Here is a 19,441-nt window from a genome sequence, read left to right as displayed (position 1 = left end):
ATAAAAATAATGTAATTTTAATTATCATTTATTTTAAAAATAATTAATGACGATGTTTTAATTACTATATGTAAAAATTATTAAAATTTAAATTAAAGTAAATAAATATTATCTTTATTTAATTATAAATTAATAATCATTAATAAAATAAATAAATAACTAATTATAAATTTTTTTATATATTATTTTTTTATATATTAATTATTTTCTATATATATATATATATATTTCTTTTATACAATACAATATTATACAATATACTACACATATAACAACTATATATATATATAATTTATAATAAAATAATAAAATAATTATTTATAAAAATTTATAAATAAAATAATCGATTAAAATATTTAATTTATTTAATCAGTTGCAAATTCTTTGATATATAAATATACATTTTATTCAAGCATTAAAATTTTTTAATCGATATTTCAGTATAATATAAAAAAAAATTTAGAATATAGAACGCAGAATGTTGAAATTACTCAAATATTGAAAAAAAATATTACATTTCAAATATATATGATTTTATAAATGAATTTGCATATTTTAATTTTTTATCATTAAACAGTAATGAATATTAATAGTAATTTATACAATTGTTTAATTCATTTAAGTATTAAATTTATTCTTTATTTATAAAATAAAATATATATATACAATAATCTAATTATATATAATTAATATGACTACATTATAAATGTTAAAAAATTATTTGAAATTTAAATATGCGTATAAAAATATTTGTGTATGTGTGCGCGCGCACGCATAATTTAAAGAAATATGTGTAATGCTGACGTCATTTCGTGACGTCATCGTTATATTTAGAAACATATACATCTGTTTCAATTAGATTTATTCAATATTTTTAAAAATATCTTGTATTAAATTATTAATAAATTAACGCTTTCTAATGCAATTTTCAATTCAATACATAAATAAGTATCAAAAGACTATTTATTATTATTACAAGAAAGTAAGTATTGAAATGTGAAAATTTTTAATAAATATCATAATATAATATAACAATATTATAAAATATTATTATAAAATTATATATTTATTTATTAATTTGTTAATATAACATATAAATAAAAATAAAATTATTAAATATTACAGTTACATATTAGATTATGGATATATATTTTAATTTTGAAATTTAAGTTTTCTTGCATTTATTTTAATATATATATGTAATATATTTTATTCAAAATTTTTACAAGTATAAATTCTAAAAAATTATTTTATGACATTCCCTTAACAATAGTTGAAAAATAGATTTAACATTATTGTAAATTCATATTATATTTTTATTGGATATGTCAAAATAATTACTTTAAGATCACTTTTTCTATTGGACGCAATATGAAAGTATAGAAAATTATAGAAGCGTATTCGTTGAATAAGGAAATAGGAAAAATACCAATCAGTGTTAAGGTTAGAAATCTCGATGCAAAGAGAACCAATAGGAATATTCGATTCTTATTTGCTTTCTAAAGTATTATTCATTGAGTGCCTATGCTTTGCGATATATATATATATTATATATATCAGTAGTACGCGAGTGTATAATGAACGTATTATTGAAATCTTTGTTGACATTTATAGTGACATAACCCTCAGAATCAAATTATATTATTAATTTTTCTGGTATTGTTTTTTACATACAAATTTTTTACAAGTTATCAAACTCTAAAATCGCATCTATTCATTTAATATTTGATATATATATATATGTAGAGATTGATAAGTTTGTAGAGTGAACATATCAACTATTGTAAGTGATTATGTTAAGATAAAAAATATTTTTTTCTTTGATATTTAATCAGATAATTAAAAAAAGCAAAATATATTCAGTATTATTCGAAATATCAATTATGTAAGATATAATGGACAATTATTACTATTTAACATATATAAGTTTGGTTATATCGTGTATTTTTTACTGAAATATATTTTATTATATAATAAATTTTTTAAATTATTTAATGTTATATTATTAAATGTTAAAACTTTTAAATTGATTAAAATATATATTTAAAAAAAGACATAATAATGTTAATAGTGCTTAATAAAATGTTACATATAAACATAAGTGTAAAATGAACATAATGAATTTCGAATATGTGTTACAAAAAATAATTGATTCAATTTATAGTTCAATTATGATTCAATTTCATTTAGAAGAACATTTATTATGTATTTTCGATATAATCCAAAATACTATTTTTCGATTTCCTCGAAGAAAAGTATGTTTTTTACGATTTGATGCGAAATGAAACATATTATCTTTTTATAAAAACTAATATTTTATAATTATTTTCAATGAAAAATAACATATTTGATTTATAAAAAAAATAATTTTAAAAGATTATCTAAATAAAAAATATATTTTGATCGTTTTAAAATTTATATATTTATTATATATTTATTATATGTAATTAGTTCGAAAAAGAAAAAAATTATTGATAATAATGATTATAGATTCAGAATTTAGTTTTAATTTGATCGTAATCGTGAAATATTTTATTATTTATAATAGAAAATGAAATGAATCTTTTTTCTTGGAGAATCAAAATTACTACTTTTTTTAAGACAAATAAAACATACTGCTAAATATATATATCAATAAATATATCGTAATAAATATCAATTTCTATTTATGTAAAATATATATAATAAAAAAATATATAATATAGAATAAATATTAATTTAAATTAATAAAGTTTACTAATGATTTTTATTCTATTATCTAATTTAATAACTATTAATATATAAATTTTATAATTATTTTTTTCTTTTTAACAGTTCTTATTAAACTTCTTTTATTAAATTATATTCATAATAATTTGTTTATTTCATTGATCTTATTTTATTGTTTTTATTTTATTTTGTTATGGTAAATTTATTTTATTTTCAGATATTAACATGGCACAAACAACTACTATTGAAACAATCACTATTACTAGGCCTTTGAAGGTAATATTTAAATATCTTTTTCTTATTTATTTTTAACTTATTTTTGTACTATACTTAATTTTATTTATTTACATTTATTTGTTAGTAAATTTTCAAATTATAAATTTATAAATCATTTATAATTATATATATAATATAATATATTAATATATATATAAAATAATATATATATAAAATAATTATTGCTGTATATTTATTGCAATTATTAAAATATTTTAAATTAGATTTAATAAAAATGAAATCAATATAGATAAAATTCGAATTTCAATTAGATGATTGTTTATAACAAAATATTTCGATGTTAACAATATTTCGATGATAAAACAAAAAAGATAATTAAAATAGAACTTTAAAATTTAATTAAAATATTTATGTTATTTTGATCACGTAAGGAAATGTCTATAAGTGGAAGTATTTGTCTCAAATTTCATCCATACTAAAAAGCACCCTCTATCATGTACGCGCATTGCGCCACGACCTTTAATGGGCGCAGCTTCCCTGGAACTCAATTACTCCCTCAACTTCCAATGGAGATTGTCTCTATTTGACCTCGTTGTTCGTAAGATCTTTTTGAGGTGTTTTGATAAACGAACCAATATAGGAAAAGACTAAGGCTTTAGCAACAATATAATGTGCATAACTCTTAAAGCGGGAATACAATTAAAAAATTGTTTTGTGTATTGAACAAAAGTAAAAAGAACGCGAACTGTGTTTACTTTATTGTTAATCATTTGCAAATTTAATATCTTTCAATTATTTCTAAATGTTTCCTCGTCTTCTATTGAGAGTAATGCGTGGAAGAGTGTACGATGTCCCGTAAATGGTATTCGTTGAAGAGACCAAAGAAACTGTGAACATTTCAAAACTATTTTTAATTATATACTAGGCTTCTCGGTTTTATCCACTAGGATTAATCTTGAGAAGTATATTGGGTATTTACGATGATCATGTATACAGTTGCAGAAGATCATATGGGCGATACTGAAATCGCACAGGTATATGTGGGCTATGTTTTAATATGAATCTAATCGGCGATTATATTTGCCTACATAATTGATCTGTTAGACATTTTATTTTGAATAAATTTTTGGCATTTTTATAAATCATGGTTCTTAATTAATAATTTTTGTGATAATTTATTGTCATGTATTTGATTAATTTAAGAATTAATCAATAAATCTAATATTTATTATAGTTTAAATTTTTTAGAAATATAAAATATTATAAAAATATTTACAAAAGTTTGATATAAAAATAAAATTTCATTCTTATTCTATAGGTGATAGCATTTATATGTGGAATAATAGTAATATTACTAATGATAATGGGCTTAGCTTCTACTGATTGGTTAATGGCATTAGGATGGAGACAAGGATTATTTGCACATTGTATTGAAGAAGCAGCACCTACACCTTTGCCATTTAATGTACCAGATTCTGCAGGATGTTTCCAAGCTAGAGACGTTGGTATGGTAAAAGAATAATTAGTTTTAATGAAATATTTAAAATGATAAATTTGATTTTTTTTTACAGCCTATATAAAAGCAGCTGCTGCCTTATGTGTAGTATGTTTAATAACAGATATTGCAGCAACAATTCTTACTGGTCTTGGTTTAAGATCACAAGATAATCGTGACAAGCATAAATATTATAGATTTGCAGTCTTTTGCATGGGTTTTGCATGTAAGATTATTTAATTATTATTTAATTATTATTTAATTAATTTTAATATATATATATATATGTTTATAATATATATTTCTTTCTGTTTTAGTGATATCACTTTTAATAGCTTTAGTAATATATCCAGTATGTTTTGCCGCAGAACTTAATTTTGGTTTGTATGCTTTTGAAAAATATTCTAAATGTTTTTTTTGTATATTTGCAATTAGTTTCATTTTTAAATATAATAAATTTTTATATAATATAAATATTATAGGAAATCGACCAATGTGGGAATTTGGTTGGGCATATGGAGTTGGTTGGGGTGCAGCTATATTTTTATTTGGTGGAGCGATTTTATTATTATGCGATAAGGAAAGCGAAGAAATTTATTACAAAGAAAGAAAAATTGTACGCGATGATATTGGCGGTGGCGGTTCTATGATTGGTATGGGACATCATGGTGGACGAAGTGGGACGCAATTAGCCTAGTGGCATTGCTCCCTGCCCGACGTTGTTCTCTAGGTGATTTATTTCTTCTTTTTCTGTCCTCACTATTTGATACATTTGTGGAGAAAAACGTACACATGTATAAGAGTAAACAATTTTTATATATAGTCTGCTTGTTCACCAGCATATATTGGACATAACTATCACTTTGATATAGGATGTATGAAACATCTTATCGGCGAAAAGAGTTTGTAAATTGACCGAAACTTGATTAATTCGTTCGTGGGTTACCAATTTCCAATTTTTCATAGTAAAAATTTCGGGACCATTGCATCATTTAATTTACTGTAATATTATATTTTATGTGTATCATATAACTAAAATTATTTTTTATGTAGTTTATATACATACATTATTTTATAAAATTTGTTAATTAATATTTTATACCATTATTATGGTAGCATTCATGCTGCATCTCTTATCTATAAAAAAACATAATGAAATCACAATTTCTATTTGTTGCTTATTTATTTAAGATGAGGCAACTTTATTAATAAGAATTTTTCAATTTGCTATTTATAATTTATCATTATGATCTTTAACTTTTATCGTGCCTACATCTGTTTATTATTTTCTGGCTAATTTAAAAAATGATCTTTGCCGTTCGAAAATAGCAAAAAATACTGGAGTACTTAAATAAAATTTAATATTTTTTCATTTATGAAGATTTACACAAAGATTTCAATAATAAAAAATTAAAAAAGTAATATAATTATAGAACTAGAAACTGCCTGACTTTAGTCAATTAATGAATTATTAATTATTTTTATTTTTATATAAAAGTTTAGAGTTTTAATTTAGTTATTATTTATTATGTTTATTTTATATATTGTATTTTCATATACATACATATGTATATATGTTTATTAGACGCTAATAATTTATTATTTCTTTGAATTTATTTTTACTTATTAATATTAAAAGTGATATTTGCTTTAAAATGATTTATATTATCAAAATATTTACTAATACTTTTGATATAATATTTATATTGTCATATATACATATTACAAATAAAATTCGGGAAAAATTATTCTAAGCGATCTTATGATTACATACACGCACACGAATTAATAAAATTAAACAAAATTTTAATTGATTCTTAGTGCTGGAAAAATAGCATTTATGGAAAAAAAATTACATGCTTGGGTACATTATCGATTTATATAAATTTTGAAAAATTTTTGTATTTATTTTATTATTTTAAGATAAAATATCTTTGTAATAAAATTTTGGCTTTTTCATAATTAATTATAAAATTACAAAATCTTTTATCATATAATTATAATTTAACATATATCATATAATTAAAATTTATTTTTTTATTTTTTTCATGATTTTTATACATATTATTCTGATGTCTTCCTCTATTAATAAAAATTAATGTAAATGTTTATTATATTATGAAAAATGCACACAAATGCTACCTCCAGTAATTTTTATTTTTTAAATACAGTCATTTAAATTATATAAAACAAAAAATGAAAAAATAGTATAATTCTCTCAAATAATATAATTGATTTAATTATGAATAATATTAATTTCTTTCTTTATATTTGTCTGATTATAAGATTAAGATATTTATTTGTATAAATCCTTTAGTTTTTGTTAATTATTAGTAATTATTTTGTTTCTCATATTTATTTAATTAAATAAAATCATTAAATTTAAATAAATAAAATCATGTATTTACTTTGTGTTAATATGTAAATTTAATAAAATCTTTCAAATGATATATATATATATATATATATATAAATTTAATTAATTTTGAAGTCAATATGAAAATTTATATAAATATTTTAGTATTTTTAATATATTTTACTTCATAAAAATATTTGTATGCATCACTGTATTAAGGATAATCACATTACATTATTACTATTTACCAAGCATGTATGCAATATGAGAGCTGAAATATGTACGCGTTTTAAGTTATTCATGACATTTTTAATTTTATATGAATTAAAAATAGTAATATTAAAGATTCGTTAAATTTGATAAAAACAATTTCTAGCAGTATTATATTTCATAGTAATTCTTAATTGGTAACCGTTTTTTTTTTAACTTTTTCATTTAATTTGATCAAATAAATATTCATGATTTTCATCCATTGTCTATAAGGAGAAGGATAATTTCTCCATAAATCAAAGATATTTTAAGTTAAAAACAGCACTAAATATTTAAGTGTGCGACAGAATAGAGGCAGCTCGGGCAGGTATTATCTATTATGTTATCTGCATTACATACGTGTACGTATATGTATATATAGGTATTTTATAAATACATGTAATAGAATGATACAGTTGCAGTTATCGCGATACTCTAATGAAAGAGACTAAAATGAATACAAAACCAGTACATGCATTTCGTATGATGCGGCAGATCAATCATGCTTTTTACAATGAAAGACAATTCGTATTTTAATGCTAAGAGTTACAGTGCATTTGATTCTTTACCAAACACTGTCGATTTGCGCCTTTCAATTTTGATATACTTTTAAATGAAATGAAGTACTGTATAAGATTAAGAATATAAATATTGAAATATGTTTGAAAGATGGAAACAAACAAATTACGATATGTTAATTAAGAGGTTTAAAATATAGAAAAATAATATGTGTATGCATAAAAAGGATATGTTATCATAAATTGAATAATAATAAAATATAGCTTGTATTTTGTTTGTATACATCTTTTCTGCTATATTTTACATTTTATTCTATTTAGTATCTAAATAGAAAACAAAAAAGAAAGAAAACATAGAAAGTAAAGTTTCAAAATGCAAAATTATAAATTGTAATTTTCAAAATTTATAAAAATTTATAATAAAAATCCACGTTTCGAAGTTACGATCAAAAGAGCATTAATTTTAATCTGGAAGAAAATATACTATTATACTGATCTATTACTGATTGTAATAAACTTAAATATTTCTGTATTAGAATTGCAATGTAGATAATTTAATTTTCTGTTCTACTATGATATATGTATATGTAAGCAAACAAACAAAATGATTATAGATAATGTAGAATTAATAGAGCACCATATCAGAGTAAAAAAAAACCTTAATAGTTTGTTATATACAATCTTGAACAAAAAATAAATTCTTTGTTATGTAGTAATTTATTTATATATAATATATTGAAATTAAATATAGTTTTATTACAAAATAACTTGCTCGGAACCAGCTAATTGCTTAATAGAATTAAATATTAATTTGATTTTGTTTTTGAACAAGACAAGAAATTCGAAATAGTAGCAAAAATGGTAAATAGATCAATATTATTTTTTGAAAAAGAATAGAATGACATTTCCTCTATGTTACTAAATATTAAAGATTTATATAGCTTTTCATTTTCAACCTTTTTACTTTTTGGATTTCTTATTTTGCGAATTTCAAATAAAGAAGAGAAGAACAAGAATGCTTATTGAGTATAAAAAAAATTGTTTATAAAGATTATAAAAAAAAATTAAAAATGAACAATATAAAGGTGTAATTTTTGCAATATATTTATGATATATTTTCTTCAAGATTGAATTCATATTAATGAAACAAAATAAAGAAATTTTAAATAAAATTATTTAAATAATTATAATTTTTTTAATTTATATAATTGTAATAATGTACATTATATTTCAATGCGTAAAAAAAAAACTTTTAATAAATTATTCACAAGATTAATGCTATAGCGTAGAAAATTCATTGTATGTAAAAGTTTAAGAAAAAAGATTGACAAAGTAATAAAACATAATACTTAACATTTCATATTGTATAGTATACATATCGTACTTATTTATGCATATCGTAGTAGATACTATAAAAAATATTAATGTCAGAACAAAAAAATGTAAATTCGTTTTCTGTATTAAGAAATATTTGAATGCTCAGTAGAATTGTATGTAGAAATAAAAAATTATTTATGAGCATAGTACAATGTAAACATATCGTAATTGTACAAAGAATAAACAATATACCTAAAAACTAACATTGCCTATATTTATATTTGAAAATTAATTTTTACGTTTTATGATAATATAAAATTAATAGTTCAAAAATCATCTTCTTAATTATGAAATTATAAATATTTTGCAATTATTTAATTAAATAATTAAATGTAAAAGGTGAAAGAAATAGAAAATTTATAATTTAATTTTCTTAAATATTTATAATATTCAGCAATATAGCATTACAAATGGAAATTATTTAATCAAATAGCCTTTTTTGAACACTAATATAACAAAATTTTTAAATTCGTACATAATACAATGATACAACATTATAACTTTTTTTAAGTAATAAATATAAGTGCGCGCATGTATGTTTTATAATATGTGCGTGTACGTGTGTAATAAAGTATTGCTGAATAAATTTCATGTTATACTATATCATTCATATAAATATAAAATAAGATTACATATGTATATATTTATATCAACCTAAACAGAAAAAAAGTATACAAAATATAAATCTATCCAGGATTTATTTGCAATATAAAAACTAACTTTCTTGGAAAATATGTATGTACACATGCAGACTCGTTTGTTCATGCCGATAGCGAAAAACTTAACAACATATTCACGACAAAACTACGATATATTTCTCTCACTGGGTAACTGATATAAATTTTTATCTCTTTTCTATATTTTTTTCCCTGGTTAATTTATCACAAGTAAAGAACATGGGTCACAGATCATTAATGATCTTTTTTTTTACATATTATTTTTTCTCCTATCCATGTTTTCTTTATCTTTGAGAAACTTCGCGTTCGGCAGTAAAATATATATCAAAAATGTTCAACATACGTTTATAAAAGACAAAATATCTTACGCACTCTCAAAAAATGTTATTAAATATACATATAGAATGATCTACAACATCATGTGATAAAGAGTAACAATATATATATATATATATATATTTAAAACATCAAAATCAAATTTCAAATTTTATTTTTTTATTTCTTTATCTATCAAAAAAATTAAATGCATTCAATAAACTTAGTTGTGCGATATTTAAATTTTATGATTTTTTTTAATGATATTATTTGTATTTTTTGTTTTTTTTTTTTATAAATGAAAAAAAAAAACTTAAAAAAGTATTTAATATAGCATTTGTCAAAAATTCGTATGTTGTGTGTATCGAAAAAATAAATCACAGGCGCTGTTCTGTGTCCTTTATTTCATCCCGTTTACAAAAGTGGGAGTCCTTTTTTATATTTTCATTTACAAGATTCGAAATGAAAACAAAAGAAACGCTTAAAAATTCTATCATTTTTTCCCATGACGCGAAACGTCCTGCGTATAAAGCGTAAGATAACGTTTTTATATTCATATATCTTACAAATACATGTGCACATCACATGATTGCCACCGAGTAACAAAAACTCGAAAAACTGGAATTTCAAATCAGTGGTATTCATTGTCACGATCATTTTTCAAATTAATTCATAAATAATTCTTAAATTTAATAATTTTTTATTACATTATTATTTATAAGAATACCACTGCTTTAAAGTATTTTATATATAACTACAGAAATAACAATATTTATCAAAATAGATGTTCAAAGATCAATTCTTCTTTTCAATAATACGCATATTCGTATGCTCTTTGTTCCTAAAAAAAAAAAAAAAAATGAAAACCTATATACGAGTGTACATAAAATAATTTGTTTATAACAAAAATATTAAGATCTTCATTGCATTAAAGGATGGAAGCATGTATAATAAAAAGATATTTGTTTTTTCTTTTTTAGAGAGCTATATGAAAATACCTTTGCACTGCAAACAATAAGAACGTTCGAAAATGTTGAACATTATTTTAAACATAATTCCAAAAAAAAACATTATCGAACACTTATTGTGCAACTAACTTAAAAACTGAGCTAATTACTTAACATATTCTTGTCGAGTATCCCGATTAATTAAATGGATATCAATTCGACAATAGTTTCTTTTTTGGTCCTATTTGCCGATTCTACAGAGCTCGCCATCGGCCATTAAAAGCATTTTATCATTTTTATCTATATTATCGGATCGATAGGCCTAATATAATTGAGTATCATAATTTCATTTCCCACAAAACAATGTGTGCATCATTACTGTTAGGATCTTTGAAAGTATAACCCGATTTAGAGCCTTTATCAGTAACCGATTGTGCATTTAGTTGCCTCCAATTGATATAACCTCGACCACCCATCAAGGTTAAAACAGTTCGTTTAGGCTGTTCTATTTGTTGTAATGTCTTGTTGATTTTTTTACTATTTGTTTTTATATTATTGTGCGGTGGTATCGTTTCCGGTACAGATTGTCCTATACTACTGTTGGGAGTGGTTGTTTCATATGGACCATTTCGACTAGCTGTACTACTATTTCGAGACAATTTACCAGTTTTTAATGAGAGATTTTCTTCTGAGCCCGAAGATGTGTACAAAGAACTTGTATGAGAATCGACAGACCAATTTGATAAATCAAGCGATCTAGGTCTAGTAATTTTCATTTTTAATCTACGATCTAAGGTACTAACTTTATTTGGTATGGCTGCCAGTTCTGGATCGCTTCTTCTTAATGGCTCATAAATTAAATCAATGCCAGAGTTATTCTCGTTTTCGTAATCCTTCACATACATTAATTCTCCGTATAAACCATATACATCGCAATTTTCTCCAGAACTGTGTGATCCGGACATAGAATTTGAGAGAAATCCCCCACCAGAACCGAGTCCTCTAGGAAGCGTTTTTGAACCTCTATTCTCATATTCTTTACTACGTTTTCGCCTCAACATCACTGGACTACCTGCCAATTGTTGCTTCAATTTTAATATACTATTCGATGTAGAGGAATCTAAACTTGCACGATCTCTGTTCCTATTATTATCCGATTCTTTTGATCTCAATTGTATGTTTTCCTCGTCGTTAATTTCATCAGTTGTACAATTTATCATATTTCTTGGATTCTGAATAGCAAGTAAAAAGGTGATAGGACCGAAATGTGCGTGATATGAAATATTGACCCGGCCACTAATAATAGGTACACCTTCTAATCTCGGTAAAGGAATTGTCAAACTGATGCCTACGTTTGTACCCACCCAAAGTAAACCCTTACATGCTAAAAGTGCTGTCACAGTAACAGTGGTTTGATTATTGTTTAAATTGTCACCACAAGAATTCGAAGCGTTATTCGATCTTGTTACTCTCAATACATTGGATGCAATGTTGATATCCTGCAGATGTTTAAAAGTTTCTGTATGATATAAACAGACAGTACTTGAATTCTTAAGAGCAACCCAAAGACCGACTCCAGAATGAGCCATTAGTTTCACACTGCCAACATGTTCATGTTGGGCGCTAAAGCTTTTGGTAACATCACCATTAACTGCGTTAAGTACCCAAACTTTTTTGCCGCAAGCAGCATAGACAGATGCATTGATTGGCATCAAACAAGATACTGATTCACTTCCTAGAGATATTACAAACGGATCTTTAAGATTCCAAGTGCCGTCCATTTGTCTTTTGAAGAGGAGAAGCAAACCAATTCCCAGAGCAACAAAAACATTATCACAATGATATTTGATTTGTATTACTGGACCAGCAACAGAATAATTTCCTAGTTCTTCTTGCTTCTCAGGTTCTAAGGCGGCATAAATGATAATTTTACGAGAATCTGTACCCATCCATACAACTTCTCCTGCTAATGACAATGGATCAGAAGAAATACCCTTTACGAATTCTATAGCGGCAACTTTAGTTTCTACTAAGTCAAAAGTCGTAATTTGTTTCAAGGAAGTGGCTGAGGCTGTTGTTGATTGACCAAATACTGTTACATGACTGGATATACCGTCTCCTGTACATATCCATAAATAACTTTGACTTCTACCACGGCGTCTTGTAGGACGTGGATTTTGCGTGGTGTAATAGCAGCCGCAACGTACCTAAAAAATAAATAAATTATTATTTTATGAATTTTAAAGAATGAAATATTTTTTGCATTAAATATCTTACTTCTGTCTGATGTTGCGAATGATATACTTGTTGAGAACTAACAAAAAGCGGCATTTTGGTAGATGGTCTTTGTTCTTGTTCAGGTACTTCCCAAGATGGCGAATTATTCGGATCTAAAGCTAATTGTGCTAGCCTAAGTTCCGTTATCCAATCTTTTTTCACTAAAGGATTTTCAGTTTGAAATGTGTACATTTGTCCTTGTTTTGTTACTAATTGCAAGCAACAACTATCTGCCCAAACCATATCTTCATCTTTTTGTTGTATTGAAAGTTGTATAGACTGTAGAATTTGTTTAGTTTTTTCAAGCGTCATTCCCTTTAAATTCAATATTTTTAATTATAAAAATATAAAAATAAAATCATAATCATAATTCATAATTTTAGATTTAATTTTTTTTTACTTACCTCGTATTTACCTTTCAATTGTGCAATCAGATCACTTATCCTAGACACTACTTCATAATCATGCATTAGATCATTCATTTCTACGCACAGATTATCTGCACCTGCTTGTCCGCAATCTCCACTTTTATCAGACTTTAGACTACCACCTTTATTTAAACCAGCAGTCAATAAACGACTTAATGTGGGTGAAGTGCTTGTATCTTGAATCTGTGATATATTATATTATTGATTATTATTATTTGTATTCTTAAAATTATCTTAAAATTATCTTAAAATTCTTATACCTCAATATCTGATACAGGATATGTCCACTTCAAAGTTAGTCTTTCACTACCACTAAAATCTTCTGCAGATCTTGGGGTCACCGAAACGCATACTACGAGATCATTTAAAAGTAATAACCTTCTCCTTTTTGATTTTGTTATCATGCCATTTTGATTAAATTCCTAAAATTATTTTTCATAATATAAATAGAAAATTATATTATAATATTTAGAATTTTATATTAGAAATATATACTTACCAACTGTGTAACATTATCTTCTCTTATTAAATATCTAGATGAAGATGAAAGAGGACGGTGAGATAGTTTTCCAGATACATGCCGAAGCATTTCTTTAAATGCTTGGAATTGTTCTGCTTCCCGTTTTCTTTCATTCAACATTTCTGCTAAACTTTCTAATTGAGTTAATGCCAATTGCAGCGACATTCTATCATGATGACCTTGCGGTGTATGTTTCAGTAAATCCTAGTAAAAATTTTTCAATCATATCAATATTGTTATCAAAATTAAAATTAAAAAAATACTTACTTGTAAGAATAATATAAACTGTGGAAATCTCTGTACAGGTTTTACCATTAATCCAAAAAAAGATAATCTGTCATGTGCACTTATTTGTTTCACCTGAAATATTATCATATCTATTATAATATGATTAAGAACAAGTATTGTTATTTTCAGTTATACCTTGAAAAAATCAGCAAGCGCAGTCTTTCTTTTTGATTCTTGTTTAGCCAAATCCATAGCTACTGAAAAATTATTTATAAATCCACTATAAATGTCAAGAACGATAGCCTTGCTGAAACTTGCTACAAACACATCTCCTAACTTTTCATCTTTATCCCATGAACGTACACATTCCGCTAATGCAATTCTAAATAACGTATGACATTGCAGAATTTCAGGTAATCTATGAAACAATGTCGCTATTTTTGCCTGACTCAATATAGGTGGCGAGGATTCCTCTAACGGTTTCTTGTAATCCTAAAATGAAATATTTTTAAATAAGTTTTTGGAAAGAATTTTATACGCCATAATTTTACCTAATACGTACATTTACTAGCCTCTGTAACGTAGACACGTAACTGTTTTCTGAATGTACTATAGCGGCTACTATATGTCGACGTTTCAGTTGTTGAGGAGTTAAATTCGAAGGTGTTGGAGGAAGAGCGGGTGGAGTTTGTCTACGTTGCTGCATACATTGGAATTGTACCATTGCGCTATTTTCTTCTTCAATCTTAATTAAAATTATACATATATGTATTAAATCTATACATTATCTTATGCATAATAAATATAATAATGTAAATTTATATAATAATAATAATAGTAATTATTATATACTATTCGATTTTTTTTCAAATTTTTATTCTATATCATTAAAAAAAATTTTTAGAATAGAAGATATAATAATATAAAAATTAAAAATATTAATTATTTTAATTATAAAAATATAAAACAATTCTTTATAAAAAGAAATGTAACTTTTGGATAATTACTTCACAAAGTTGCGGCATTTGGGGAGTTTTAATCGGACTGGTAAGGGATATCGTGTCGCAAGAATCCACATCATATTGTTGCGTTGATCCTCTCCGGATGCTGAACCATCTAGATAGTCTTCCATGATTTCCGGGCGAATCCAATGGATCAGCATTGTTCACTCGCATATTTTGAGGTCTCCACTTGTCGCATAACGTCCTTGCTTTGTGCAATGTGTTTCTCAATTGGCAATTACTTCTATAGAGAATTAACAATCGTTTCGATATATGTATCTTGACAAGGATATCACTGTAGGAAAGTTCAATGATTGAATTTTCTTAAATTAACAATATTAATCATTATATTCAATCAGTTAACTCGAATTCAATGAACTTTCTTATTTTTAATTTAATAGTAAAAAAATAAAATTATTAGAAGAAAAAAACTTAACTTTGTTTTTCAGAAAATACTTAAATTAATACATGTAAAATTACTTTTTTTTTTTAATATATTATAAAATTCTGTTTTGAATATTGATAATTAAAAAATGTTTTTTATTTATTATCAAAATTTATTCGGTATACTTGCAGTGCTTACTTAATACTGATATTACTCTTTTCACTCTCATCATCCGAAGAAAGGTCATGGTCTGAAGCCGAGCACCAGGAATCCTCGCTTCTGGCCGACTGTGTCGAAGTATTGGATCTAGTTGCCTCCAAGGAGGGATGGTGTTGTCTATGCGTTTGGCCGACTGTTTCCATTTTAGTCGGTCCTACGTCATCCCATGATCTGCACCTTGAACGTGGTTCATCTGAAAATTAAATGACATAATCTTAGTCTCATAATTAGTCTAACTTAAGCTTCATCTGAAATTAAATGATATAATTCTAATTTCAAATTAATCTTCTAATCTAACTCGAGCATCACGATGAAAAACAAATGAAAAGATTGAGGAAAAAAAATTATTATTGATAAAAATTTACCAATATTATTCAACGTGAAACATATTAATATATCTTTATTTATAAAAAACATAAACATTATTAGAATTGTCTACGATAAGTTTCAACATTTATCAATATCTATTATCTTATTCTCGACAATTATTAATTGACATTTTTTACAAATACGAATTATTTTTTGTACTTTCAATCAAATTTATCGAATAGTCGAATCGTCGAAGAAGTTTCTTATAGGGAAAGAAGATGTTCGAACTAAAAAGTGGATCACATTATTATTCTCTGTGCATATATAGCGCTCTCTCTTCTTACTTGTTAGACATCATTAGTCGTAGCCATTGTTTCTAGTTCAATGAGTATGATGCTCGATAATTAAGTCTAAAGAAACTAATCCCAATAGTTTCACATAGCGAGATACAACTTTCAATGCATTGTATCTCTGAATTTATTGCATTTTTTTTTTCTTTTTTCAAGAAAATAATACCACTAGTTCCATAAATAAAATAATTATTGGTAAAGGGAGAAAGGATGCCATTACAAATCTGATGTTAAACTAGCACGAGTTTTGTAAGATCGTACGTTAAACAACCTCCTCGAGATCAAGACAACTCATTTCCATACGCCTCTTAATACTAACTATATTTTTGTGAAAATATAGTTACGAAACGCGTGACGACAGTCTCTATTTATACAATATGTGTCAATCGTTCGAGATTTGATCACCCTTCTTCGAAAGCCAATAAGATTTTTATCATCGATTACACTTAAAAATCGATCATGATATCTGTACTCTTAATTTTTTTCTTTTAAATAATTAATCACAAGCAAATTATATATACAAAGTCTTTAAGATTATTCGTTTTATAATTATTTATTTATAAAAAAAAAAATGTTCCTTATAGTATATATATATATATTATAATGTACATTCATACGAAATGTTCGTTTCTAACCTTGTATTTGATCTTTCTATCAACTTATTTTTCTATCAATATTTGCATTTTTTATAATAGTTTTTCAAATATTTGCTATTTATTAATGGAAGAACACCGAATGCGCATCGAGTTCATATCGATTATATTACTAAACTTTTAAACTTGCTATGAACATGTTTAGAAACAATATAAACGAAGATAAGGGTGTGCGAATGAGTCACTTCCTCAAAGTCATAATATTTTATTTTATAGTTGACTTTTAGTCTATTACTATTCGCTAAAAAAATATTATTATTTCGAAACGCGACAAAATATATATATATGCATATATGTTATCTTTATTATCGTCGAGATCACAATTTTATATCATATAATATATTTAGTATAGGATTATATTAGGCATCTATATTAAGCCTTTCAAAATAAATAGAACATTTATACAGAAATAAGTATTAATGTTATAATTGAATTGAATAAATATATAAATACAATTTAGCTTATTTACATTTATATATAATAATGATATTTATTATTCCTCTTACTATTACCTCACTATTAATTTGAAAACAATTGTTAATAAAAATATAAAACAATAATAAAAATAATCATCTTTTATCACAAAAAAATTTTCATTTATAATCTTAATATATATATATATATATATATATATGAAACAATATGCTTGATCATTTATGAGGTTTATGTGACTGTCCAGTTATGCGTTTGTCATCTATCTAGTTAGCAATCATTTGAGTTAAATACAACTTGGTACGTTCCCACGTTTCAAAGATAAGCACACATAATGGTCAATGTTTACACATTTTCTCATATGTCAGTCAAGACTTGATTTCTATATTCATCCTACAGGTTTCACTTGTAATATGTAGCAATATCATAAATTTTTTTAAACACTTCATTTCTTGTAAAAATGGACAAAAGATATTAAAAAAGAAAAAAAATTAATCTATTATCCATTTTATTGTGACATTTTTTATTTTTTATTGAAATACATTTATATCAAAATATATTTGCATCTTAAATGATAACAAATATTTGATCGTCGAAATAGGTTAGAACATTTTAGGTTAGAATATTTTTTTTATTATTTATCACAATTATTTGATTTATATAATATGTGCATTTCTCATAAAATGCTTAAGGAAGATCCAATAGGAAGTTAAATCCGTTTAAAATCGACCAAACATGTGAAAACATATGCATTTACTTTATAAATGTGAGAAAAAGTATATGAAACGCAGAACAACTCGTGTTAACAATATAATCACCCTGATGTTAACACCGAAATAACTTGAGCGCAGCTCGCACACCGGAAGGACTAATAAAACCAACAACGCATTGAACCTACCACTTCCGCACAGGGGAAGATCAACATCATAATACAATATATTCTAATTATCAGAAAAAGAATTCTAAGTTCAAGTTCAAAAATTACCGACAAAAATTCAACTAAAAATTATCTCTAAGTATGGTGATATTTTATCTCAAAAAGAGATAATCTGTTCCTTATATATAGTTTCTATGATATAATTTTCTTATAAGTTAATGATATTTTTTGAAATATATGTTTATCCTCCAATTGTCCTATTAAATAAGAATCATAATATAAAAAATCTAAATTTATTATTCATAAATTCATGACTTTTTTTTCCTATTTTAAATCAATGTGCAATATTTTGACATTTATCCCATTAAAACATGTGCAAGTGAAACAAGGAAATATTTACTATCTAAGGATATCTAGTATTCAAAATAAACAATTTCACAAATATTCAATGAAAATTTAATTAATTTATATTACAATCTGTGCTAACAGTATCAAACTACTTATAAAACAAATAATTAATGCATTATTAAATATTCAAAAATCATGTTATATCTTTTTATATTTATGAATCATTTAATTTTATATTTGTAAAATAATAAGCACTAATTCTCTTTGATTTTTCTGTTTAATAATAAAATAAATACATATTTATATTTTCTCAGGAAAAAATAATTTTTATATAATTAAAAAAAATTCTACTGTGTTTGGATACTTTTTTGTATCGCTTGAAAAAATATCCTTTTTCATCTTAATTGAATTAATATTATGAATACAAAAAGAAATGAATTTCATACAAATAGTATATATATATATATATTGCAAAGATTTTTTATCATTAAAGAATTATATAATTAATGTATCTGTGACTGATATTTATTTAAA

At 24.3% G+C, this 19,441-nt stretch overlaps 2 protein-coding genes across 13 annotated transcripts in view; one reads left to right on the top strand and one right to left on the bottom strand.

The window, feature by feature from the left end:
* Positions 1-1,509: 1,509 nt before the first annotated feature.
* LOC551679 (transmembrane protein 47) lies at positions 1,510-5,473 on the top strand. 4 transcript variants are annotated; one of them, XM_006570045.3, is made up of 6 exons: positions 1,510-1,656; positions 2,927-2,985; positions 4,265-4,451; positions 4,518-4,667; positions 4,759-4,821; positions 4,924-5,473. In XM_006570045.3, exons 2-6 carry the CDS (start codon positions 2,935-2,937, stop codon positions 5,136-5,138), a joined length of 666 nt encoding a protein of 221 aa, XP_006570108.1. In that variant the 5' UTR covers positions 1,510-1,656; positions 2,927-2,934; the 3' UTR covers positions 5,139-5,473. The 4 variants fall into 4 exon arrangements, with proteins under 4 accessions (XP_006570108.1, XP_003251504.1, XP_016773309.1 ...); XM_003251456.4 differs by having other exon boundaries at positions 1,537-1,783; XM_016917820.1 differs by lacking the exon at positions 1,510-1,656 and having other exon boundaries at positions 4,924-5,171; positions 5,265-5,473.
* A 4,735-nt stretch (positions 5,474-10,208) lies between these two features.
* The window catches only part of LOC413677 (rho guanine nucleotide exchange factor 10), a 38,155-nt gene continuing 28,922 nt past the window's right edge, over positions 10,209-19,441 (bottom strand). For 8 of the 9 annotated variants that reach the window (XM_006570033.3, XM_397118.7, XM_006570032.3 and 5 more), the window contains 10 exons: positions 15,918-16,131; positions 15,341-15,578; positions 14,896-15,078; positions 14,529-14,825; positions 14,373-14,465; positions 14,085-14,309; positions 13,846-14,007; positions 13,562-13,768; positions 13,158-13,472; positions 10,318-13,087 (listed from right to left, as the gene is read on the bottom strand). In XM_006570033.3, the coding sequence (XP_006570096.2) occupies positions 11,219-13,087; positions 13,158-13,472; positions 13,562-13,768; positions 13,846-14,007; positions 14,085-14,309; positions 14,373-14,465; positions 14,529-14,825; positions 14,896-15,078; positions 15,341-15,578; positions 15,918-16,131 (3,803 nt within the window). In that variant the 3' untranslated portion in view covers positions 10,318-11,218. Of the gene's footprint in view, positions 13,088-13,157; positions 13,473-13,561; positions 13,769-13,845; positions 14,008-14,084; positions 14,310-14,372; positions 14,466-14,528; positions 14,826-14,895; positions 15,079-15,340; positions 15,579-15,917; positions 16,132-19,441 lie in introns of all 9 variants that reach the window. The other variant, XM_006570035.3, reaches the window with a different exon arrangement.

Source organism: Apis mellifera, linkage group LG1 (genome assembly GCF_003254395.2).
Source record: "Apis mellifera strain DH4 linkage group LG1, Amel_HAv3.1, whole genome shotgun sequence".
In the NCBI taxonomy this organism is placed as follows: Eukaryota; Metazoa; Arthropoda; class Insecta; order Hymenoptera; family Apidae; genus Apis; species Apis mellifera.
Note: the sequence above shows the minus strand (reverse complement) of the source record. Positions and strands in the feature narration are given on the sequence as shown.